The sequence below is a fragment of the Hypomesus transpacificus genome, chromosome 14 (assembly GCF_021917145.1).
Source record: "Hypomesus transpacificus isolate Combined female chromosome 14, fHypTra1, whole genome shotgun sequence".
Lineage (NCBI taxonomy): Eukaryota > Metazoa > Chordata > Actinopteri > Osmeriformes > Osmeridae > Hypomesus > Hypomesus transpacificus.
Window position 1 is genome coordinate 16,364,326 of NC_061073.1, and position 23,261 is coordinate 16,387,586.

General features: G+C 45.4%; 4 protein-coding genes across 5 annotated transcripts; 1 reads left to right on the top strand and 3 right to left on the bottom strand.

Annotated features, from left to right (window-relative positions):
- Positions 1-110: 110 nt before the first annotated feature.
- On the bottom strand, positions 111-3,727 carry LOC124476816 (very long-chain acyl-CoA synthetase-like). The gene is made up of 10 exons (XM_047034197.1): positions 3,185-3,727; positions 2,892-3,101; positions 2,418-2,573; positions 2,155-2,279; positions 1,814-2,008; positions 1,636-1,726; positions 1,334-1,532; positions 1,154-1,251; positions 905-1,035; positions 111-759 (listed from the first exon to the last, which is right to left on the bottom strand). Exons 1-10 carry the CDS (start codon positions 3,648-3,650, stop codon positions 583-585), a joined length of 1,848 nt encoding a protein of 615 aa, XP_046890153.1. The 5' UTR covers positions 3,651-3,727; the 3' UTR covers positions 111-582.
- A 151-nt stretch (positions 3,728-3,878) lies between these two features.
- On the bottom strand, positions 3,879-15,079 carry cep152 (centrosomal protein 152). Its single transcript, XM_047033544.1, has 29 exons — positions 14,567-15,079; positions 14,322-14,447; positions 12,897-13,006; positions 12,679-12,754; positions 12,221-12,559; positions 11,901-12,063; positions 11,674-11,814; positions 11,442-11,581; positions 11,149-11,349; positions 10,794-10,941; positions 10,556-10,647; positions 10,306-10,469; positions 9,960-10,173; positions 9,699-9,800; positions 9,471-9,601; positions 9,168-9,296; positions 8,939-9,068; positions 8,682-8,855; positions 8,226-8,288; positions 7,845-8,165; positions 7,564-7,695; positions 6,795-7,454; positions 6,399-6,474; positions 6,074-6,241; positions 5,883-5,967; positions 5,678-5,760; positions 5,379-5,535; positions 5,172-5,275; positions 3,879-5,072 (listed from the first exon to the last, which is right to left on the bottom strand). Exons 2-29 carry the CDS (start codon positions 14,406-14,408, stop codon positions 4,261-4,263), a joined length of 5,202 nt encoding a protein of 1,733 aa, XP_046889500.1. The 5' UTR covers positions 14,409-14,447; positions 14,567-15,079; the 3' UTR covers positions 3,879-4,260.
- Positions 15,080-15,260: 181 nt separating this feature from the next.
- Positions 15,261-19,426, bottom strand: cops2 (COP9 signalosome subunit 2). Of its 2 annotated transcripts, none has more exons than XM_047033619.1 (13): positions 19,278-19,426; positions 18,827-18,940; positions 18,668-18,745; positions 18,445-18,570; positions 18,254-18,343; positions 17,997-18,074; positions 17,370-17,544; positions 16,717-16,895; positions 16,528-16,580; positions 16,312-16,409; positions 16,089-16,171; positions 15,941-15,999; positions 15,261-15,820 (listed from the first exon to the last, which is right to left on the bottom strand). In XM_047033619.1, the coding sequence occupies exons 1-13, from the start codon at positions 19,335-19,337 to the stop codon at positions 15,676-15,678; spliced, it is 1,338 nt and encodes a 445-aa protein (XP_046889575.1). In that variant the 5' UTR covers positions 19,338-19,426; the 3' UTR covers positions 15,261-15,675. The 2 variants fall into 2 exon arrangements, with proteins under 2 accessions (XP_046889575.1, XP_046889576.1); XM_047033620.1 differs by having other exon boundaries at positions 19,284-19,375.
- Positions 19,427-19,737: 311 nt separating this feature from the next.
- Positions 19,738-23,107, top strand: galk2 (galactokinase 2). Its single transcript, XM_047033618.1, has 10 exons — positions 19,738-19,829; positions 19,994-20,082; positions 20,163-20,286; positions 20,384-20,474; positions 20,593-20,739; positions 20,829-20,927; positions 21,135-21,287; positions 21,505-21,715; positions 21,901-22,102; positions 22,261-23,107. Exons 1-10 carry the CDS (start codon positions 19,780-19,782, stop codon positions 22,466-22,468), a joined length of 1,374 nt encoding a protein of 457 aa, XP_046889574.1. The 5' UTR covers positions 19,738-19,779; the 3' UTR covers positions 22,469-23,107.
- The last annotated feature ends 154 nt before the right edge of the window (positions 23,108-23,261 follow it).

A 23,261-nucleotide genomic window follows, 5' to 3' on the forward strand; every position in this document is an offset into this window, starting at 1 on the left:
GCATCAAATGTTGTCTTTTATGAATCGTTTTATGTAGGCTAACTATGCCCAAGATAATTTTCCTAAAGTTAACTGCATATTTATACAATTTTGTATGACAAAGTCAGTTCTTCAAACTCCAATTACAAAAAGTTAAACCACTGTAATACTGACTCACATCTCGTTTATTATTTTACAACAATGAACATGGCAACCGCTGTGTGGTAGGCGTGTGTATCACGCAACCGCTTTTCCTTACTCCAATTGGGTGAGATTTACAAAAGCGTTCTCGATCCCTAGAAAAAAACACCCTGAAGTGGACGTTTTAGTTAACAGAATGAGGTCTTATGTGAGCATTTGTGCTCAGATTTCATTGAGGAAAAGATTGCCTCTTTTACAATCAAAGCATGTCCCACTGGCTTACAGCTACTAATACCATTTACACAATACACACTTAATAAACAAGTAACAATTTAGGGTTACAGTTAAATTGCATTCTTGTTTATTATATTATTGTAGGCAATCTTAAACAGTGAACTAAAACCCATTATCTTGGTCTACTCGTTGTCGTCTAAATTCAGAGCAAATTCTGTTTTGTAAGAATCAGAGTTTTAGTCCTCCAGATTCTACTGTATGGAAAATCTGTGGAGTGAGAGGTTGGTAACTTCTGAGTTTCTCATCCAGGAAGAACAGAGGGACTGTGACTCTGTCTGGGCTGAATCCTTCAGCCACCAACTTCCCCTTCACCTGTTTAAAGGTACCAGTCACTGACAAAGAACTCTGTGTAAAAAAAAGAAAAAAAGAAAAAAAAGAAAAAAAAAAAGAACTTGAAATTAACTAGGGCAATGTTAATGACCCATAATAATTTTTTTCCTAATCCTATTGATGAAGCGATAGATTATCAAAGGATTAGATGAGATCTTACTTGAATTCTTAAGAATCGTGGTCTGGCATAGGCAGGTAAGTACGCCACAACATGTTTGAATAAACTAGCACCATCAAACTGGACTCCTTCCCTTAGTGTTATAGCAGCCATCCCAGCCTTCCCCTCCCGACCTATTAAAGGACAAAGAGACATCATCCGTTATAATACTCCTGTACCTTACAAAAGGCACATATGTTGTAAAAGGTTTGATAAGAGAAAGAGAACAAAGGAGACAAAACAAACAAGAACCTGGTATTTGAACACCATAAACATTGGCCTCTTCTATACAATGTGCCATTGTAAGGATATCAGACACTTCATTAGTTGACACATTCTCTCCTTTCCATCTGTAAAGAGACGAGAGCAGATTTTATGTAACATTCTTCCTCAGGAATTTGAAATTACTGGACATTATCATGGTATGATCACCTGAAAGTGTCTCCAATCCGATCTTGGAAATAGAGGAAACCCTCTTGATCAGTGCTCAGCAGATCTCCGGTGTTAAAGTACAGGTCACCCTTCTGAAAAGTGTCATGAAGTCTCTTCCTTTCCGTTTGCTGTAAATCTCGAGCGTAGCCGATGAACGGTGCCTTCTGTGTTATCTGAGATATGAGGAGCCCAGTCTCACCTGAGATATAGACAAAAAAGAAACATTTCAAAGAAAAGTTGTGTTTGTGCCTATCGTGAATGTGAAGTACAATTAAGAATTTTCTGTTATCTCAAAAGAGTACCTTTAGCAGCCTCCATGCAGAAACCTTTGGAGTTTCTTAAAGGTTCTCCTTCTTCTGTGTCATATTTAATCAGGGCATAAGGAAAGGCCCTCTATAGGAATACAAAATCAAAAACATTGTTGGCTATGAAGTCAAACAAATAGTATGAATTCATATTGGACTGTGTTAAGACGTATACCTTGTGGAAAAAGTTAACTCGCCCAACAGCACCAATCTTTCCAGCATAGTTCATGAAGCTCATATTTCCCTCTGTAGAAGCATACAGCTCCTTGATACTGATGATTCCAAATCGGTTTAAAAACTCTTGCCAAACATCTGCTCTTATACCGTTCCCTATTGCAATTTTTACTTTGTGGTCTTTATCATTGTACTTCTGTGGAAGAAGACAGGGTTTGTTGAAAGAGAGCACAGTAAAAGAAAACTGGAAATAACATGCACTTGCTTGCAGTTCTTGCAGTGTGATCTTCCTTTAGAGTGATTGTGTCACACTGGATCAAAGTGCAGGTGAGCATACCTTACCTTGGGAGTGTTGCACAGGTAGCGCATGGTTTCACCTATGTACTGTATAACAGTAACATTGAACTTTCTGCAGTCCTCCCAGAACTGAGATGCTGAAAATTTACTTCGTAGCACGATCGTGATACCTGGAAGAAGAAGAAAAATGTTTTAAAACTTCAATATAACCAGCATCTAAATATTTAGATGTTTCAATGATTTTTTTACATTCTGTTCAATCCAACAGTAGCAACATGCACCACAGTCTGGACAAACCCAAATCATACCCCTTTCTATGGCTCCAGTGAAGCCCATGAAGCCAGCAGTGTGATAGAGGGGAAGATTAATGTACATTACATCCGTGGAACAGACTCCGGCAATAGACTGAAGGAAAGACATTGCCCACAGCCGTTGATAATTTATCATGGCCGCTTTTGGTAGCCCTTAGGAGACAAAGACAAATAGCATGTGTGTAAATATGAGGAATGGCTACTTAAACACTGTCAACATGCCGGGAGCAATTCAGAGGAAATCTTTGAAAATTTAATTTCAATGTTAACAGTCCAGAAGAACGAAATCTCTGCTGTGAGGTGAGTGTAACTTCTGTTGCTGTTTCTCAGATAAAAGTTTATCGTACGAGACAGCTACTTAAACACATTGGCCGGGTCTCCCAGATTCGTTAAGAAGCTTTTAACGCTCAGAGAGCTTCCTAACGAATCTGAGAAACCCGACCATTGTTATTTAATGCTGAGCAGCATTACCTGTAGTGCCAGATGTGTAAATATAAACAGCGGGACTCCCCAGTGTGACATTGGACCTGACGCGTCTGGGCAGTGGGTCGGAAGAGGCTTGACTAATCTTGTCTTTGAAGCTGTGCATGCCTGCTGTTGTACATTCATCAGTCAGGATGTACACAGGAACATTCTGTTCCATCAGAGTAGGGAGGATCTCTTCAACAGCTTCTCTCAGCTCTAAAGAGAAATTAGATCGTTGTTATTATGAAAACGTTCAAAAGAACGGAGATCTGAACTGTAATTCACAATGGCTATAATACCTTCAGCAGCGATCAGCACTTTGGCTCCACTGCATGAAAAGCAATGCAGCAATGATTTTGTCCTCATGTTATAGTTCAGGAATGCCGCAGCACATCCTATTTTAGCCAACCCTAACCAAATCCAGAGAAAGAATGGTTCATTCCCTAGGAAAAGTGCAACGGTATCCCCCTCCGTCAAAGGACTGTGCTCCAACAAGGCATTTGCAACTTTGTTACTCTTCTGATCAGTTTCCAAGTACGTATAAGTTACGTCATTGTAATGAATAAAAGATTTGTGCGGGTGCCTTTTTACGGAATCTAAGAAACGATCTAGAATCGTGTAGTTTGTCTCTCTATATTTCGCAAGGCGATATCCGATTTTTGAAGTTCTCAGTACGAATTGGACATCCTTAAGAAAGTAGGGATAGAAGTAACGTAAGATTCCGATACATAAACATACCGCCAAGAAACCGGTCCACATAGCCATGGTTAGCCTGTACTGCAGACAAGACGGTCACATACAGATTGCTACAATCGACAAGCTTTTAACTGCAAAGTTTGTGCTTATTGCACCTCTTTTGTAGGCGTGGTTGTAAATGTTGAAGCCACGAGGATTATGTCATAACGGGAAAGTATACCTCGAAGTGGTAGAAGTTATACAATTATAGTAGGCCAATATCTTTTAATAGTGTTCAAATTGTGTTATTTAATAGATGACTACACAATCATATTGGATTTTAATTTTAATTTATATGCACAGCATATCTAATTAATTTATAAATATAAAATATAAAAAAATAAATTTAAAAAACTACATGAAACCTCAGAAATCCATAAATCAACAACAATAGCATTTAGAAATTTGGTAATTGAGACGCGTAACAAGGTTTCTCACTCGATTCCCACAACACTCAAACTATCATGTTGGCATTCACTTCACACACCACTCTATATTCAAGAGGACCGACTGGGCCCGTTCTTACACACGGAAGGAAGAAGCGGCAACATGACAGAGAATTAGTCAACAGGAAATTCCAAATTAATGAGACGCAGGGACATCCCTTAAAACAAGACCTCCCCTGGCTTGCATTGATCTCTCATTTCCGAATGGTGAAAGGACTGTTGAAGCCACTGTCCTGCTGGCACAGATTCAGCTCTGGGAACAGGCTCTTGGAGCACAGGGGAGCCAGCTTCTCCCCCTCGGAGACTGGAACAGGTTCTCTGTGTGCACTCCCCAGAACACTGGGGAGCGTTAAGGCTTTGGTGTGGGGTGGCATGTTGACTATCTCCTGATAAACAGTCATGTCAGAGTGGTCAGCGGTGAGACTTCCAAACTCCCGCAGGTCAGATGAGGCAGCGGACAGAGGGAGGAGGGGCTCCGTCCTCCTGCTGTGGTAGGGGCGGAGGGGGACAAACACGTCTCCAGGTGCGGGGTTGCTCCAGTCGCTCTGCCCGCCGTCCCTGACGGGGGTCTCCTGGAGGAGGGTGGGTGTCCTCTGAGAAGCAAGGGGATCATCTGCTTTCCCCGTGTCCACGCCCCGCAGGTACACCTCTCTGCCCTGGTTCCTCAGAGTCACATGGGCGTCGGTCAGACCCCTGTGGTGGACCTCCCCCAGCGAGGCCTGCCCAGCGGGCCGGAGAGAGGGGTGGGGAGCTGGAGGGAGGAGGGCTTTAGATGAAGAGTCTTTTGGCGTTTTCAGCTTTCCGCTCGTGAGGACGTCCTGGTGGGGGGCTTTTACCGTGGGCTTGGACCTGGTCCTCGACATGGCTGGTTCTGTCCTGTCGGTCTTCCTCTCCACTGTCCACTTCTCACACCTGGTCTCTGGGACGGAGGCTTCGGGTGACTGATGTTTACTAGAACCTCCACTGGGGATGTTTTCCACGGCAGCGTCGGTGTTTGATGATGAACCTGGCGACGTGACATCATACCACATATAAGAAACGTACTTGACAGCGAAATGTTCTCCTTTGAGTTCTTCTCCTGCTCACGTTAATTAAAACTACTTACGCTGTGGGGTGGGATACCTCGCTGAGTTCTTCTTGGTAGGAGTTTCCAGGGCCTTGGCCATGGCTGCTAGCTTCCTAGCAGCATTGATAATCTTTTTCTCAGCTCTAGGAGTGGGGGGAGGGTGGGAGGACAAGGGAGAGGAACCACAGTGAGGAGGAGACATGGCAGGCTGATGCTTTTGGTAGCTGTCAGACGGAGGGCACTCACCCTGCGCTTTGCCCGCTCTCCTCCAGGAGCTCATGCAGACACGTCAGGTAGTACTGCCGCATCGTCCTGGCCGTGTCCCTCCTCTCTCGGAGCACCTCCGCACGGATCCTCTCAGACGCTCGCTCCTTGCTGTCCTGCAGGTAGCGCAGCATGTCTCCTAACAAACACAACCCCCCCCCAGGTGTCAGCGCGACCCGGCAGGTGTCAGCGCGACCCGGCAGCAACACGACTCACAGGTCGGGGCCTGACACAGGAGACAAGGCACTGGACTGCAAGAAAACAAGAACTGAATTACTGACCTCTGATTTTTCCGATAGCGTTCATGTACTGTTCCTTCATCTCTTCAAGGCCAGCTTGAATATTCTGTGGGTTATCTGAGCCCCTGATGAGAGAAGCGCTCATTTGTCATCCAAATACACACATGTTTACAATACGACACAATAGGAGTCACCTCATGAGTGGACCCGTGACCATCATAAACTTCCTGACAGAAATGTTACTCACAGAGTGGATTCCTGGGACTGTTTCTTTCCCGCCAGCTTCTTCTGCAGGTGGTCTTTTTCCTGCCGCATCCTGTCCTCGTGCTCCTCTGCAGTGGAGCAGGGTTCACAAGGTCAGGGTCATCTCATCCTTCAGACATTGTACAGACATACAAAGGGGGGGGGGGGCCCTAAGCGGGGGTCCGTGAGGGTCACCTTTGAGGCGCTGTACGCTGGCCTTGTTCTCTCTGACGGTGAGTTGAAGCTGGCGACAGGCCTTCTCCAGATGCTTCTGCAGGTCCTGGTTCTTCCTCCTCAGCTTGGCCACAGTCTCAGCGCACTGTTTACCACAACGACCCTCCTGTCTCTTCTGGGCCGCCGTGTCTGGAAGAGCAGTCAAGCTTGACATAAACCCTATTGTACTTTCATTCGGAGAATATACTGTGCTTTTGAGTTTGAATCGCACTTTAATACACTTAAGGTTAATGGAGGCATTCATGAAGACATTTAGACAATGTTGGGGAATTCAAATGCCACATACTGTGGATCTGGCTGACTTCTCTCTCGTGGCACTGCTTTGTGTCTTTCAACACACAAGCCAGTCTGTCCTCACTTATCTGAGGGGAAAGCACAGCCATAAAACAAGGTTAGTCAAAACTGGACTGCAAGATAGCCCACCTGCAGATAAACACAGAGCCCTGGAGTTGGAGGACAGTATCTCAACCCAGATGTGGACTCCACAGTGGAACACCAGAGTCCAAGTCAGTCTGCAAGCACGGTGTGGATTCAGCAAAACAATCCACAGCTACCAGAGCATTTCTTATGTCTTCAAAATGAGCTTCCCTCGTCCCACAGTGTGATGCAGGAGTGTAAACGCTTGCAGCTGTTATGAATCAGCGCTTGTTACAAACTGAGACAAATCCGTAGATATCCTTACCCTCTCCCACTCTGTCTTGGCCTGGCCTACAGCTCTGCAAATTATCTCTCTGCATGCCGACTGGAGAATGTGTCTTATACCCCCCTCCTGGGCAGAGCTGCAGGCTGTCCTGTCCTCCCCCCTGTTTGGGGGCCGAGTGTGAGCCTCTCGGAGGAGCAGGTCCTGGGCTTCAGCCAGCCCAGCCTGAAGCTCCAGCAGGGCCTCCTCTCTGCCCTGCCTCCTCAGTTCCTGGCCCCTGCTCTCCTGCTGGACTCTCCACTCCTCCTGCCTGTCCCTCAGAGCCTGCTGAAGCTCCGCCTCCTTCTGCAGGACCAGCTGCTTCCTGTGGCGCTCTGCGTCCTCCCTGGCCCGCTGCACCGCCTGCTGCACCGCCTGCTCCAGCGTCACGCGCTGCTCCTGGATCAGGGCGTGACGATCCCGCTCGTGCAGGCTCTGGAGAGAGGACATCTCCTGCTGCTTGTCCCGGTTCCAGACAGCCTTAGCCCCGGCCAGCTCCGCCTTCAGCAGGGCGGGCTCTTCCCCCTTCACGCGCTCCAGCTGGCTCTGCAGAGACAGCAGCTTCTCCTGGAGCTCCTCCACCCGCTGGCCTCCTGGCCCCGGCTCCTCCAGAGCCACGCTCTGCCGCCACTGCTCCTCGGCCGCCCTCAGAGCCAAGGACACCTGGGACACCCAGGAGAGAGAATCCGCGTCACCCGGCGCTTAGAGTGTGAATAAAGGACAGACCGGTGCACACGAAGAAAGCGTGAGATGCTCGACTTGTTGTTGCTACCTGCTCTTGAACATGTTCGTCCTGTCGTTCGTCCCATTTTGCCCTCTCTCTCTGGAGATTGGCTTTGTACTCTGGGAGAGAGGTTAGGTCTTCAAGCCAGCGGCTGTAGGCCCTGGTTACTGCGCCTTCCACCTTGGAATTAAAACCAGCGCATCAATACCATAACCTGAGACACAGTCAAGTTAACATCCTAACACAAGGGGAGGAGTTTCCTTAATAAACATCTCAATGATTCAAGAGCTATAGAGCTCCTAACCCCAGCTGTCCTGGATGTTTCTAACCTGCTTGGTCATGTCCTCCAGGTGGGTCTCCTGCAGCTGTCTCTGAGTGTCCTGCAGCTGTCTCTGAGTCTCCTGCAGGGCCGTGTGTTTGTCAGAGTCAGCCTCCTGCAGCAACCTCAGCCTCTCAGCCCTGAGCCGCTCCTCCAGCTCCTCTCTGCTGAAGCTCTCAGGGCTGGCCCCGCCCTCTGTCTGCGAGGCCCCGCCCTCTGTCTGCGAGGCCTCCTCATGGCTGGCTCTGTGGGTCTGGACCCTGGCCTCCACCCTGGCCTCCTCCCTGGCCTCCACCCTGGCCTCCTCCCTGGCCTCCACCCTGGCCTCCACCCTGGCCTCCACCCTGGCCTCCACCCTGGCCTCCTCCCTGGCCTCCACCCTGGCCTCCTCCCTGGCCTCCTCCCTGGCCTCCTCCCTGGCCTCCTCCAGCCTCTGAGCCCAGGCCCGTTCCCTCTGTGGGGGGATCAAACACTGCTCAGAGAAACGTGCATCACGAGGCCAGGGAAGAGGCCATTGTGAAATGTTGTTTTTAAAGGGCAACAATTATCTATCTATCGATATAAACATAATTAAGATCCAAGACAATATGCAACAAATAACAAACAACGTCACCATGAGACCAACTATAAAAGGACGAAAAGAACACAGACCCAGAGCAGTGTTTCCCAGACATGAGAACTTTTTTTCAAAAATATTTGTCAAGCCTTTCTAAACTTAACTTTATAAATCTATACAGCCACGCCCAGGTAATCACAACAGACAACAGTGAGCGATGACAGGATCCATTAGGGGGCAGTGTTGGCATGCTCACACTGATCAGGACGATGATCTGGGAGGACCTCCTACCTGTTCCTGCTCTTCCTGCCACACAGCCTTGGCAGAGGTCACCTGATCCTGGATCTGTCTCTGTGTCTCACTAGACCAAACAGTCTGCAGCTGGTCCACTGCAGTCTGATGTTGCCTCTCCAGCTCCGCCCTCATCTCCTCCAGGGCTGTGCGACTCTCCTCTCTCATCCTCAGCTAAGAAACAACACAACTCCATTACCACCTGCTGGAGCTACCAACCTCAACACCATGGGACAGATCAAACCTGTGTTGGTTACCTCGTTCTCTCTCATCTCAGCCTCAGATCCCCTCTGAAGCTTGTCTTCCAGCAGGTCTTTTTCCTTGCAGACCGAGATGTAGCACTCCTGCACAGCCACGATCTCAGCACTGACCTCAGACAGTTTGCATCTGTGGAGAAACACAGCGCTGGGTGTGATTGAGGATACGGGGGGGGGGGGGGGGGGGGGGGGGGGGGGATGACAGTGTCATCACAGGATGGGTTCTCACTGGAGCTGCTGGAGCTGCTGTTGGTGGTCAGCAGTGAGCTGTTGGACCTGAGCCGCGTGCTCCAGGGTCAGCTGGGCTCGGAGCCTGTTAACCACGTCATCCCTGTGCTGCAGGTGGGTCCTCTCGTACCTGGGGGGCGCGGTCACGGAGACAAACGGCAGTCGTCAGTAAGCGGAAACTTGCCACAGTTTAGTTGCTTGTCTCTGTCTGTCTCTGTCTGTCTCTGTCTGTCTCTGTCTGTCTCTCTCTCTGTCTCTCTGTCTCTCTCTCTGTCTCTCTCTCTGTCTCTCTCTAACTGCTCACCTCTCCGCGGCCTCCTGCTTCTCCTGGTCCAGCTCCTGGATCATCTCCCTCATCTTGGAGCACAGCTCAGTGTTGGCTGCCCTCACCTTCTCTTCGCTCTGCCTCAGCTCCTTGTTCTTTTGTTCTAGCAGCTGAAATGTTAGAAATAGAGAAACAAACGCGTCGGTTATAGATCCATAGGTAACAGATCCGTCACAATACTTGAACGCTCCTCAGCCGGACCCTCACCTGTACATGTTCTAGGAGACTTTGTCGTTCTTCCTGCAGTCTCGAGACGTCCTTCTGGAGAGCTGTTGAGTCCGGAAGCTTCTCTGAGGCGGCTCCTCTGACCTGTACGACACAGACACCCTGATCCAGTCAGACCAGGCCGTGTCACAGGGACAGAGACACAGTGACACAGGGACACAGCGACACAGGGACACAGCGACACAGCGTCACAGGGACACAGACACACAGCGACACAGACACACATCCCAAGCTGGTCCTCACCGTGGCGGTGGTGGGTGTGGTGACCTGAGCCTGCTCCAGCTGGGCCTGCAGCTTGTCCAGGCGTCCCTGCGAGTGGCGGAGTTCCTCCTGCAGGTTGCTGATCTTCTGCCTCTTGCCCTTCAGGCAGGCGAGGGAGCGCTGCAGCTCGGCCCTCAGCTCCCTCGCTGCCTCGTCTCGGGGCTGCGTGGGGGCTGCCAGGCACGCCAGGGGAGTGCTAAACAGGAAGACACGACGCACTTAATACTACTGAGAGTCCAATATGATTATTATTATTGAGAAGCTCATGAACCAATAGGAAGCCAACGCTGTCATTGTGAAGATTAATTTCTGATTCACCACGGCCTACCTGTGAGCCCGGACGTTTTTCAGGTTTTTCTCCTTGATTCCTAAATCCACGTAAGACTCCGACAGATGTCTTTCCCAGTCCCTGTTGAGGTCTGGCGTTATCACTCCATGCTTTACCGCCGACTCATACAGCGTGATCTGCTCCTTCAGATCATTCAGGTCTTCCTGGGAAACGAGGAGAAGAGTTTGAGCGTCTTCACTGTCTGACTACATCTGCATCAACACAGGACATGGAGGGATGTTTTCCTGACCTGGAGGACTTGGTTCATGTTTTCACTCAAGGTCTTGGCTGACTGAGCTTGCTGGAGTTTGATTTGCAACTGGCTCATCTCTTGCACTGAACCTAGAAAATGAAAGGAGTTAGTGGCGATGACATGTCTTCATATGCCAGTACGTCAATGTGTATTACTGAAATATACACTGTACTGATACTTCTTCCTGCGTTTGTGTTGATTTGACAGGAAGTGAACTGGACAAACACCAAGTGACCTGTTTGGAGCAGTTTGGCACACTGCTGCTGGCCCTCCTCCAGGCGCTGAGTGAGGGTGTTGATGACGGTAGCCCTCTCCACCTGCTCCTCCTCTCTCCTGCGCTCCAGCTGGGTCACCTGCTCCCGCAGTCTCTGGGCCAGCTCCCTCTGAGAACACAACCATCAATACCGTCCTCACACACTCTCTCTGGGCCACTACAAAGGAGCTGTTTACATTAGGGGAGAAAGGTCTAACCCCCCCCCCCCACACACACACAGTTTAATTATTTGAACACCACTCTGACACAATTTGTGATCCCTAAAGACAAGGGCACAACAACTGATTGAGTTGCTGGGGTGTCTGTAAGCACTGACCTGCTCCTCCTGGGCCTGGGAGCAGGTGTCTAGCTGCTGCTGCAGCACCAGCAGCTTGGCCTCATGCTTCTCCCTCACAGCAGACATGTCCCGGTCGTGCTTCTCCCGCGCTCTGGACAGCGTGTCGGAGCGTCCCAGCTCCATCATCTGCTGCTGCATGCTGTCCACGGCGGCATCCGCCACGCGCTGCTTCTTCATGTTCTTTTCGGCACAAAACAGACAATCACTGACTCCCTGGACGTAGACAGACTGGTGTTTCCCTTGACAGATTTTATTCGGCCCTGGATGCTTACTTCGTGGTCTCGTTCCGTCAGAGAATGAACCTTTTGCTCCAGGGACTTGACAGTACTCAGCAGCTGGAGCTCTCGATTCTGTGCCTCCTCGATGAGCCGGCTGGACTCCTTCAGGGTCACCGTCATCCCATCCTTCTCATCTGCAAGGTCAGGCGCGTCGTCAACACCGTACGCATAAGAGACCGAGTGCTACGCTAACGTATCTAAAAGATGCACCGCTTGTGCAACCTACCTTTCACAATGGCAAACTGATGCTCCAAGTATCTCATGTTGCGCCTTGAATCCTCCAGTTTACGTTCCAGATCTTCCATTTGTCTCAGCTGGGCCTTGTTCAAAATCTCCATCTGAGCAAGCTGCTGACTCTCAGCAGTGTCTGAAACGCAAATCAGTTTAGATCCTTTTTTTGACCCCCCCCCCTCATATGCTGGCTCACAACAAAGTCAATATGAGAGAACTTACTCTGAGCCGAGTCCAAGAATTCCCTCTGCAGTTGGTCAAAATGTCCGCCTTCTTGGCGGGACTCTGAGTTGAACATCTTTGGTTGGCTGGAGGGTTGGCAGGGCTGGTAGCTGGCTTTGTAATGATCCACCCTTCTGTCCCCAGACCCCGCATCCTCAACGTTCTAGAGAAAGCATATAACAATATTACTTGGTGATTTTTTATATAGGCTATAAATAAAACAAATAAAGCGAATGCATGATTTTGATGGTCGAAGCAAAAATACAAACTTGAATTTCCTTTGGGATGATAAAGCCAATTCAAAAATAAACTGTACTCACTTGAAACTGTTGCCGTGCGCCGTTTTGACCTCCATAGCTCTGTGTGTCCCTCTGCCCCTCCTCCCCTCTGTATTCCACTGCAGGGCCGACAGCTCCATGAGGGTATGGTTCATGCTCCTCCTCTGTGGAGATACTAGCACAGGCTACAGGCTTCTCTGTACCCGCGCTGGCATACCTGTAGCCCACATGGTTGTACTGGTACTCCTGGCCTGGCTGCGTCCAGGTGTGGGGCAGAGGCTGGCTATGAGGAGAATTAGCATGGCCATTGATTTCCAAAACGCTTTCTTCATAGGAGTACTCAGCATGATAGGGGCCTTGGTCGAAATTGTCCTCGGAGTTCTCCAAAGACACAAAGAATGAAGATTAAAATTAAGTCATAGGCACGCCCGTTTAAATAAGACATGGAGTGATCAAATATCTACCACAGGAAAAGAAACTGTAGTTAACCAACATCTTACCTCCACCTGGGAGGCAGATCTTTGTTGTCTGTTATGATCAGACCATTCAGTTTGTTGGGGCCATTTTTGCTGTTGTCTGAGATGGTTAATATAAAACAATTGAATTATGTACAATAAAGACCTTGTAATGTCACTGAAGAGAAACACAACACGAACATATAACTCCTGAAACCTAGCCTTCTATCTGAGAAGTTTCCATGGAGGTATGACTAAGCTACCTGTTACTGGAGTCTTGGTTGCTGCAGGCAGAGTAATCCAGCTCTGGAGAGGACTCCTCCCTGCTGTCCTCCAGCATGTCATCTGGAAGGTCTGTCAGCAGCTTGTGCAACTGAAGAAGAAAAAAATACATGAAAATGACTCACTCAGGTTGCTTGGCAACAGGGTAATACTGAGAAAGTGTCACAAGTTCAGCTAAAAGAGGAAAATATTGACAGCATTTTTCAGCTGCAACTCCTGACTTGAATGCTGAACTATGATGACTAAAACATGTACTCCCTGGTCTAAAAACACTCAACAAAACAATAAGGGTTAGGGTTAGCCACAAGGACAGACTTGTCCAGACTTTCAGTTTTCAGGCACCGATGTAGTCACACCACAGGGAACTTTTAGAATCAAAAATAAAACATCTACACTTACTTCCAACAAGGACTGTTGAATGTCCCTCACAACCTTCACAGTGTCATCCACCATAGGACCCATGGCCCACTTCAACATGAACTAACTAAAAAGGCACAAGCGCTTCAGCCACTAAGGCGCATGTAGGCTAGTCCTGTATACAGAGAGTCCTCTGTATAAAAACATCCAAAATGTGTAAAGCATGCTCCTGGCTCTTGTGTTTTTGTCCCACAGACCCCCATTGTCTGCATGGACCATATATGTTGGTTAACTGGAGCAGAAACATTTTTGTGTGACAGCAACAAACATGTTCTACTTGACCGACTAGTTTAAAGTATGCAAAAGTCTACAACATAAATTTAAATGTCAGATTTCAGTAGTAAATCCAAGTTTCCAGTAAAACTGTGTTCCACAATAAACCTATTTAATGGCATACTATCCTGGCTTAAAGATTTGTGTTTAAAAAAAAATTGGTGAGATGTGAAGCAACCAATAAGGAGTAGTGTGGGAAAACATTGGACAGCTCCAGTTATATGGATAACACACCCAACTGCCTTTGACAGCCAATCACAACACAGGTGTAGGGTACAGCAGATTACTGAGTGGTGAGTAACAGCATGCCTAATTCTTATTGGAGCAAGCGATGCACCTTCAGAGCCCACACATTTGGACGATTTTCACTGCACTAACAACTGAAATACAGCATCAATTACAGGATTACAACATAAAACACAAGCACTTGACGTCATGAACAAGGTATGTTGAGAGCTTGCCTGTGTACACAGACACATATTGCCCACTGCTATAACAAAACCAATATGCACAATGCAGACATTCCCAGTTTTCCAAGAGTAGCATGCTGCCTGGCAACTAAAGCACCACTGAAGACACACCTTGTTAAAATATGAATTCCGTTATCAACACACTTGTCAGTCTATACAATGTAACTAAGTCACACTGGTGAGGGTGGAAATATTTGGTCCGTATTGCTACAGGTCAGATCCACATAAAAGGGAGCCTTCAAGCACCTCTTGTTCTCGTGCGTAGTCTTCTGGGTCGTACTCCTCCTCATCATGTTGAGTTTGCAGGGCTGCGCTATCAAAATCGATTGACATGGTGGAGGCCAAATTTAGATTTACCAGGACCTGAAGAAGCTAAAAAAACATGGTCCCATTAGATGATGGGACGCCATGACATCAACACAAAATCATATCCAGCTAGTTTAACTGATACACACGCAGTGTTTAGCAAGCACTCACGGAGGTAAACTTACCTAAAAAAGTGGTGGATGTCAACTCCTGTGCTTCCTAAATAATCGTAACTGGTTAGCTAGACTAGCTATTAATGGGTGGTTGGCTCACTTGATTGTCCAGCAAACTCACTTAGCTTGCACACGCTAAACCGCTACAGTAGTTAATAAACTTCAAATACAGATAGCTACGCGTTGTTTAGTATACATCTAAAGGCTTAGGTTGACAAACACCTAAAAAACTCGATTTATAATTTTTGCTAGCTAACAATCGACTAGTTTAGCTAGCTCAGCTAGTCAGCTAGCTAGCTAGCATCATGGTTACCACAGTAAACAAAACGGAAAGCTACTATAAAACCACCTTAAAAGTTCCCGTGAGCTTAGTATTGAATTATAAAAAGCTGATATTAGTCTCACAACCATATCATGGTTGCATATAGAACAATTGTTTCACTAACTAGAGGTAATTTGCTCGTTATTGTTAATAGTATAACTTATTGAGCTATTTAGCTGGTCTCCGGCTTACTTCCTTATTGAATGTCGTGGACTAGCCTTGTTGCTTTGAAAGGGCGCGCCATAACAGCGGCAAAGCGCTTGTCTGTGATTGGCTGCATGGCTTCGGAGTTCAAGATCGTGTCAACTACAGCTTCTGCATGGGTTTACCATAGTAAAACCCTTATCAATGATTGAAACAAACAGAGTCAGGCACACTGAACAATGCATTTAGTGGTGTATTTATATTGAGAAACAAAGCAGAACATTGCCTCAAAAATATTAAATAAGTAATTTAATCGAGTAAAATGTTGAGCGCATTTTCTACAGCAGTGGCCTTCAGCCCAGGATTGAAGACCACTGTTCTACAGCGTTCAAGTCTGTTTAACATATCTTGTATGAAAGTGGACATGATGACAAAACAAACAACAACAAAAAGTTCATTATAATAAATGCAATTTGAAGTTTCCATAATCCATATTGTAAAATAAATAAATACAATACGTGTTGACAATCAGGGAAGTAAAAACTTGCCACAAATTCCAGAGTTGGCTTTTATATCGTGTCTATGTCTATTACTATGTCAGAAATAAACATAATCCATCTTAATGTTGACAAACACAGTGAATTGATCAAAATCTTCAGGCTAATTTGCTAACAATGGCCTGGTTAAGTGTGTTCAGTTGATTTGACCATTTATCTAACCCGATGTACAGTGCCCCTCCTCTCTTCTGATGATCCAGCTCTAACAGTTGGTTGACTTGGTCAATTCGGCCATTGATTGTGCTAGAAGGCGAAAATCCAAAATGTTAAAAATGTCTCCTACGTCATCATATCAATGAATCACTACTTTTTGTTTATCAAATAAAAATATATATTGTTTTAAAACATTCAACATCAGCTTACCTGTCTAGAATGCACTGTACCAGCAAGCTCTCAACATCTGACACATCGATGTTTAACTCCTTAAGTAGACAAGAAATATGTTTTGCAATCAGTTCAGTTTCAATGTTTCATGTTTTCAAACTGAAAAGAGATCTTGGAGTGATCTTACCTTTGAGATGAAAGGGATGTGTATTCTAGTGTAAGGCTTGATCACCTTGATGAGCACTTGTGTTCTAATGTTACGTAACAACTCTGCAAGACAAGTCAGAAAAAAGGATTGATCAGCGGTAATACGAAAATGTAATTAAATTGACAAAATGTACACTAACCATTTGATCAATATAAAAGTGAATGAAAATGAATAAATTATACAAAAAAATAAACAAGAATACCTTCTATGTGTTCCCTTATGAATGGGTCATCCATTATATTGCTGTGATTTGTCTTCAGAATTGTCTCAAACTCTGTGATGTCATTGTTTTGGTAGGCACTAGAGAAAGAAAAGTATATTAACACGTGCAAATTGTTCAATTTTTTGTTTGTTCAACATTTCTAAACTAAACTTTTTACCACAGAACAGTTTTTTTGTTTTTGTTTAGCATACTTACCTTACCAAGTTTGTCATGGCAAGAATGTCTGGGTCATTTTTATATGGCTTGGCCTATGAAGAGATTTTAGATGAACAAATTACCCAAATGTCACGCAAATATTATTACCAAATACTAGCATTCGAGTGCCTGGAACACAATGGTATGACTTTACCCATACATAAATGTTTTGGGGTATGATGATCTTACTTCTTGAGAGTCAAAGGGGTTGATTCCAGATTTCATCAGCATATTGGCCAACACCAGGTACTTCAGGCAGGTTGTTCTTCTAGGGCTTCCTGATTCGTCATAATTTTTGAAAGCTTCAAAGAAGTCTGTGTGAGCCTTCTCAAATTCACCTTCTCTCAGATGCATTTTCCCTCCACATTCTGATGACGACAAACACCACAGTCATTAACCCGTTAATTAGAAGCTTTGGGTATATGTGATTGTTCGAAAGCGGGCCCCACAGAGTACCGTCACACATATGTGATTCTGAACATTCCAACCGACTATTTTCCGATAGACAAAAACGATATGACAAACGCTATAGTATGGCTTCAAAATTTACAATTGGGAGGCTAACAAGTAATACTAGCAGGTAGTAGCATTGCTACGAGTATTATGCTAGGTTGCTAGGTAACGGAAGCTAACTAAAGCTAGCTAGCTTTCGTTTCGAAAAAATAACTCACTCTGCTGGCAGCGTCGGTAATATTTAGAACTCACTCCTCTAAAGGTTAAAACATTATAATGTTAAAAGGATCAAGCTCTAAAACATACAACAGAGATTAACACTGATCATGTGCAGCCTATGAGTAACTTTTCTGTGTAAAACACTGAACCGTGGAGGTGTTAAATTGTACCTCTGATCACTCCCATGATGAGAGGATGTGGGATAGCAGACTTGATGTGCAGGGACTGTTCGTACAAGGCCTTCTGCTTCTTGTTGTTCTTCTGTGCCGTATACATCTGAATCTCAAGGGCATAAATCTCCAGTAGCTGAGTTCCTTTCTTAAGATCATCCTCCCCGTCATCTGTCTATAATAAACCAGTGCATAGAGGAAAGGGAGTGAAGGGTTAAATCATAATTCATGACTCATGTGACTTCATAACAGTGCATCTTTACATTTACATTTAGCAGACGCTCTCATCCAGAGCGACTTACAGTAAGTACAGGGACATTCCCCCCGAGGCAAGTAGGGTGAAGTGCCTTGCCCAAGGACACAACGTCAGTTTTTGGCACAAACCAGCAACCTTCTGATTAATAGCCCGATTCCCACCCATCTGACCCCCACCCATCTGACCCCCAGCCATCTGACCCCCAGCCATCTGACCCCCAGCCATCTGACCCCCAGCCATCTGACCCCCTGCCATCTGACCCCCAGCCATCTGACCCCCTGCCATCTGACCCCCAGCCATCTGACCCCCAGCCATCTGACCCCCAGCCATCTGACCCCCAGCCATCTGACCCCCAGCCATCTGATCTTTACCTGACATGACTGGTGCAGCTGCCTGAGAATCCTCTGCAGTTTCCCGTACTCCTCTCTCTCCAGGTACAGCTTCCCAAGCTTGACAAGCACAGAAACAAGGTAACTGAACTAAACGATCTGTCAATAACTTTACGATTGATCCCTAAATATAGTTTGCATTGTACAACAAGGACATATGCCAACAAATAATGGTAAGAATAGGAACATTATTCTGAGTAATTTAGTAGGAACTGGCTTTCTTGTCGTTAGTGCTGTACCTTAGTGTTCGTCTTAAACCAAAGCCTGTCATTTTTGGCATCTTTTAATGCATCCAAAGTTGTTTCATAAAACTCCTGCAGCAAGTCCATCTGTAAGTAAACAAACATCAGTAAAATAGGCATACTGCAAACAAACAGTTTGGAATATGACAAGAATAACCGGACATAAGTTGTAACATTGTATAAAATACCTGTTTTGATGTTGAGATATAATCAAGGATCGAATTAATGGACTTTTCTGAGTAGTTCCTTGTAACTGCACTCCGAATGTAGGTTAAAAGCTGTTTGTACCTATTCATCATTTCAGGAAAGTTTGTCTGTAGATAAAATAAAATAAATATTTGAATAGTATTCTGGCATAAACGATGGGCAGTTGTTGTGACAGCAGGGCAGAGTAATCGAAACACTGATTACCAGTTTAAAGTTGATCTTGATCATTTGTTTCAAGGCCTTGAAACCCCATTCTCCTTTTTCACCTTCAAGTTCCAGCACCTGGATATCAGAGACATGAACTTTACAGCAAGATGTGTACCAGTTTGCACACCACCCAACAGAAACGACCATTTTGCTTACCTTTTGAAAGCTACTTAGAGCTGCCTTGGGGTCGTCTTCTTTCAGTGCCTTCGAGTTGTAATATTGATTCTCCAAATCAACATTGGGTTCGGAGTTGCTGTCCTCCGAATATTCCTGAGTGAGGCGGTATTATAGGACACACTGTCATAACATGATGTCACTGTGCTGCTATACTCTGTTATACTATGCTATACGCTAAGATCCTGCAGCCCGGACATTACCTGCTACTTTTTAGCTGGTCAAAAGGGTTGAATAGAATTGTACCATTAAAAAAAACACACTGGTTACACAATGTTGTTAGCTAAACTTACAGAGAAAACTAGATTGTTTGCTAGCTTGCTAGCTTGCTGGCTAGGACTAGTAGTGACCAGTTGTAGTTTGTGAGAATGTGCATTGTAAACCTGTAGATAATCATATTTATCGAGACAATAACGAGCCATTATTTACTTACGCTTACCAGATCATAATCTTCCTCATCGTCGCACATGAAGTCATCTTCCATATCAGACATGCTTCACAAATGTAGCTAGCAAGCTCGCGGGCCAGATCTTGCAGTCACCACTCCGTTCTAAACCAGTTTGTTGTTCTCGACGTCGTAGCTGCTACGTCATCCCCCCACAGTGCTTTGCAGAGAGCATTCCGATTATTTGAACTAGCCCGGATTTCAGTCTTCCGCGTTATCTCCCTCTCTGACATTATATCTAACAAGTTACATAGTGTCATTTATATAGGTACAGTAGTCACAGAGACAGATACTTTTCTAAACGGCTAGAATATCAGTTTGCAGAAGTGATTTTCAACGAGTATCTTTCGTATTTCCGGGATACTCTTGTGACAGTCAGCTGATACTTTGTTGTATTCATTCTGTCTCACACATTGCAGCCAGCTTCGAGTTAAGTACATCTATTGATACAATTAGTATTATTTTGCGGGGCAAAGTGATTAGATAAGATATGGCCACACATCCACCGAAGTTACAAGTTGTTATGACTTCAAATGAAAGGTGAGTTAATCTTAGCTAAATTCACAGAACATATAACGAATCAGCATTGATAACAAATATACCTTCAAGTAAGAGTGCATGTTAGCAGTTGGCCAGGGCTGGTGGACTGTTCCAGTCTGTCAAGCTACTCCCTACTTATGTATTTTCCACTGTCCTATTTACAGGTTGCAAAACTTAAAAAAGACCTTTCAGAAAATGTATGGAGAGCCTCCCCAGTTCTATGCCTGTGCTCCTGGGAGAGTTAATTTAATAGGTGAGAGTGATAACAGGAATTGTGCAGTCCAAATTGCAAGTAACACTGAACTGAGCCTCATAATATGATTTGATTATCAGGGGAGCATATTGATTACTGCGGCTATGCTGTTCTCCCAATGGCGATTGAACAGAATATTCTTGCAGCGGTCTCAGTCAACGATTCCCAAACAATTCAGTTGGCTAATGCAAATCCCAAATACAAGTAAGAGACATCATCAATCTAAATGCAGATGTTGTTTCTTTTGTTCTTCAGTTAATAAAGTTAGTTTTCCAAACAAAATGTTGTGGATGTTTTGCAGGGATTTCACCGTCTCTAGCAAGGATATCAGGATAAACCAAGACAACCCTCAGTGGCATTATTACTTTCTCTGTGGTGTTAAGGGCGTTCAGGTATGTACTGAACAAACAAACATGAATATCATTCTGGTTTTACCATAAGAATGATCATAGAATTAACCTTATCTACCTTATCTAATAGTAATCCAAGGCATTGTCCAATCATGACTAGGATCACTTGGGTTTGTCTCCTCTGGCTGGGATGCGGTGTGTGGTGGATGGGATTGTCCCTCCAAGTTCGGGACTTTCCAGTTCAAGTGCCCTGGTGTGCTGTGCAGGTCTCCTGACAATGGAGGCTAATCACGAGTCTCTCTCTAAGGTAAAATGTTTGTTAACAGGGAAAGTGTAAGATCAATGCATAATAGTACAAGTTGACTAAATGCAAAGGACCCATTTTGTGTCCTCCAGGTGGCGCTTGCTGAGATCTGTGCCAAATGTGAGCGCTACATTGGCACAGAGGGCGGCGGTATGGACCAGTCGATCTCTTTCCTGGCAGAGGGGGGAACTGTAAACAATCATTACAATTCACATATCTCATGACTAGCACAACACTTAAAGTCACACTACACATTTTCACTATGCTGCTCATGTCTCTGCATGGTTTCTATACAGAGTTTTAATGTGAGGGAATTGAGTAAAGACGTCATGTTTAACAGAAATCTTGCAGTCAATTTCACTATTTTGTGATAAAGTTGTTTGTCTGTCGTGTCTCAGGCAAAGCTCATAGAGTTCCACCCTCTGCGGGCCTCTGACGTCAGGCTCCCTGAAGGAGCAGTGTTTGTCATCTCTAACTCCTGCGTAGAGATGAACAAAGCCGCTACATCTCACTTCAACATTCGTGTCGTAGAGTGCCGGATAGCCACCAAGGTAATCTGGTGCTGTTCCCTTAATCCCAAAATCACGATGTCAAGTTCTGTCAGTGTTTCGAAACTATGTATAAAGAAAACACAAGACAGAGAATATTGGCAAGTGCCAGACAGAATATTTAACAGAGGTATGAGTAAGAAGTATGTGTAAGTTCTAGTAATCAAGTGAAAGATGAGTTAGAGTGCAGCGTTAACTGAGGAGGCTGGTGTGAACTCAGATGCTGGCTAAGGCCCGGGGCCTGGAGGGGAACAACCTTCTGAAGCTGGCTGAGGTCCAGACACAGCTAGATACCTCCCTGGAGGAGATGCTGGGCCTGGTGGAGGAGGTGCTGCATCCGGAGCCCTACAGCAGAGATGAGATCTGCAAGGTCCTGGGCATCACCTCTGAGCAGCTGTGTGAGGGCCTGCTCAGTGCCAATACCCAGCATGGTGAGAGACTGTCAAAAGCAACGCTAGCCCATCTCAAAAGAGCATAATCAGTTCATATATTGAATAAATGGATTTGGGCTATCCAGGAAGTAGAATGTCCACCTGTCACTTATCATCTCACCATTGTGTGACCTATAACACAGATTTGATATGCATGGAGCTCTCCTCTCCCCTGTGTTTGGCAGTGACCCACTTCAAGCTGTTCCAGCGTGCCAGGCATGTTTATGGTGAGGCTGCCCGGGTGCTCCAGTTTAAGAGTGTGTGCGATTCTGCACCAGCTGGGGCCGTTCAGCTCCTAGGAGACCTGATGAACCAGAGTCACGCAAGCTGCAGGGACCTATACGAGTGCAGCTGCTCGGAACTCGACCAACTTGTGGACATATGTCTGTAAGTACGACAGATTGACTCCCTTTTTCAGTTGTTAAAATGAAACGAAAACGAAAGGTAACAAATGAATGCAGCCAACTCATTTAGTATTTAAAATGGACTTGTCCGCATGCTATATTTATTCATGCTGAGAATAGAAGTGCTTCTTTTGGCTCCAGGAACTCGGGGGCTGTGGGCTCTCGGCTCACTGGGGCCGGGTGGGGAGGCTGTGCCGTCTCCATGGTACCCAGTGAGAAGGTAGAGCCCTTCCTACAGAGGGTTCGGGAGCAGTACTACATGCCAGATTCCCGACGAACAGCTCTGGAGAAACAGAGTCTGTTTGTGTCCAAGCCCGGAGGAGGAGCAGCCATTTTTCTGGAACAGTGATGTGGACGAAGGGGTCTTCACCTGCGTAGAACCTTTTGACCAGATGATCTGCTCATTTCTGGACAAAGTGAATGACCTAACTTCATACCACACTTTTAAAGGTTTTTCATAATTAATGGTGGGTAAAACTGTTGCACAACATAAGGAAGGGAATTCAGCTTTCATACTTTTGTGTAATGCTCAATCAGATTTGAGGTCAAAATTGCTATTGACAATCAATAGCAATTATAAACGTATAATTTATCAGATTGGTAATTACAAAGGGAATTTTGTACTTTTTCTCTGACACTGCATCTATTTCTGCATTTTTGGAATTACATTTTAAAGGGTCTCTCTCATGATTTACACTGTATACATTCCAATAGTAAAGTATACAATTTATAATGGTTACAGTGATGTATGTTTGCTATCTGGGGTGTAATTTCAATAAATAGTTTATGAAGAATAGCAACGAGAAGTTTATTTCCTGCAGTATATAAATCTATACCCATCACAAAAGAAAATAAATCAGTAATTGAAATAGCTTTGCTTGGTGAGAATATGTATAAGCAACACGCGTGTAAACAAGAATCTATCTTCGGCTTTTCGAAAATATAAATGGATGCAATAAACATTTGAATGGTAGCACTTAAGGTGTAAAGTACAGGCAGGAAATAAAAACAGCAAATCATTTGTACAATCCAGAAACCATGGAAGAGTGTGCATTCAGCACATTGGGAAATTAGGTTAGAAAGTGCTGACAGCAAGAACATCAACATTATCCTCAACATCAAGCTTTCACCATGTTTGGATT

What these genes read in the sequence shown, in the direction of transcription:
- LOC124476816 (XM_047034197.1), bottom strand. Translation starts at nt 3,650, where the DNA reads ATGGCTATGTGGACCGGTTTCTTGGCGGTATGTTTATGTATCGGAATC. An exon ending in GAGTTAACTTTTTCCACAAG is followed by an intron (nt 1,727 to 1,813) that starts GTATACGTCTTA and finishes GTATTCCTATAG; the next exon opens with AGGGCCTTTCCTTATGCCCT. An exon ending in TTATGGTGTTCAAATACCAG is followed by an intron (nt 1,036 to 1,153) that starts GTTCTTGTTTGT and finishes GTCCTTTAATAG; the next exon opens with GTCGGGAGGGGAAGGCTGGG.
- cep152 (XM_047033544.1), bottom strand. Translation starts at nt 14,408, where the DNA reads ATGTCAATCGATTTTGATAGCGCAGCCCTGCAAACTCAACATGATGAG. An exon ending in AACCAAGACTCCAGTAACAG is followed by an intron (nt 12,755 to 12,896) that starts GTAGCTTAGTCA and finishes TAACCATCTCAG; the next exon opens with ACAACAGCAAAAATGGCCCC. An exon ending in CAGCAGCTCCAGCAGCTCCA is followed by an intron (nt 9,069 to 9,167) that starts GTGAGAACCCAT and finishes GTTTCTCCACAG; the next exon opens with ATGCAAACTGTCTGAGGTCA.
- cops2 (XM_047033619.1), bottom strand. Translation starts at nt 19,337, where the DNA reads ATGTCTGATATGGAAGATGACTTCATGTGCGACGATGAGGAAGATTAT. An exon ending in ATATCTCAACATCAAAACAG is followed by an intron (nt 18,344 to 18,444) that starts GTATTTTATACA and finishes GTTTACTTACAG; the next exon opens with ATGGACTTGCTGCAGGAGTT. An exon ending in GCCATGACAAACTTGGTAAG is followed by an intron (nt 16,410 to 16,527) that starts GTAAGTATGCTA and finishes TTCTTTCTCTAG; the next exon opens with TGCCTACCAAAACAATGACA.
- galk2 (XM_047033618.1), top strand. Translation starts at nt 19,780, where the DNA reads ATGGCCACACATCCACCGAAGTTACAAGTTGTTATGACTTCAAATGAA. An exon ending in TGGGAGAGTTAATTTAATAG is followed by an intron (nt 20,083 to 20,162) that starts GTGAGAGTGATA and finishes TTTGATTATCAG; the next exon opens with GGGAGCATATTGATTACTGC. An exon ending in AGTGCCGGATAGCCACCAAG is followed by an intron (nt 21,288 to 21,504) that starts GTAATCTGGTGC and finishes GTGTGAACTCAG; the next exon opens with ATGCTGGCTAAGGCCCGGGG.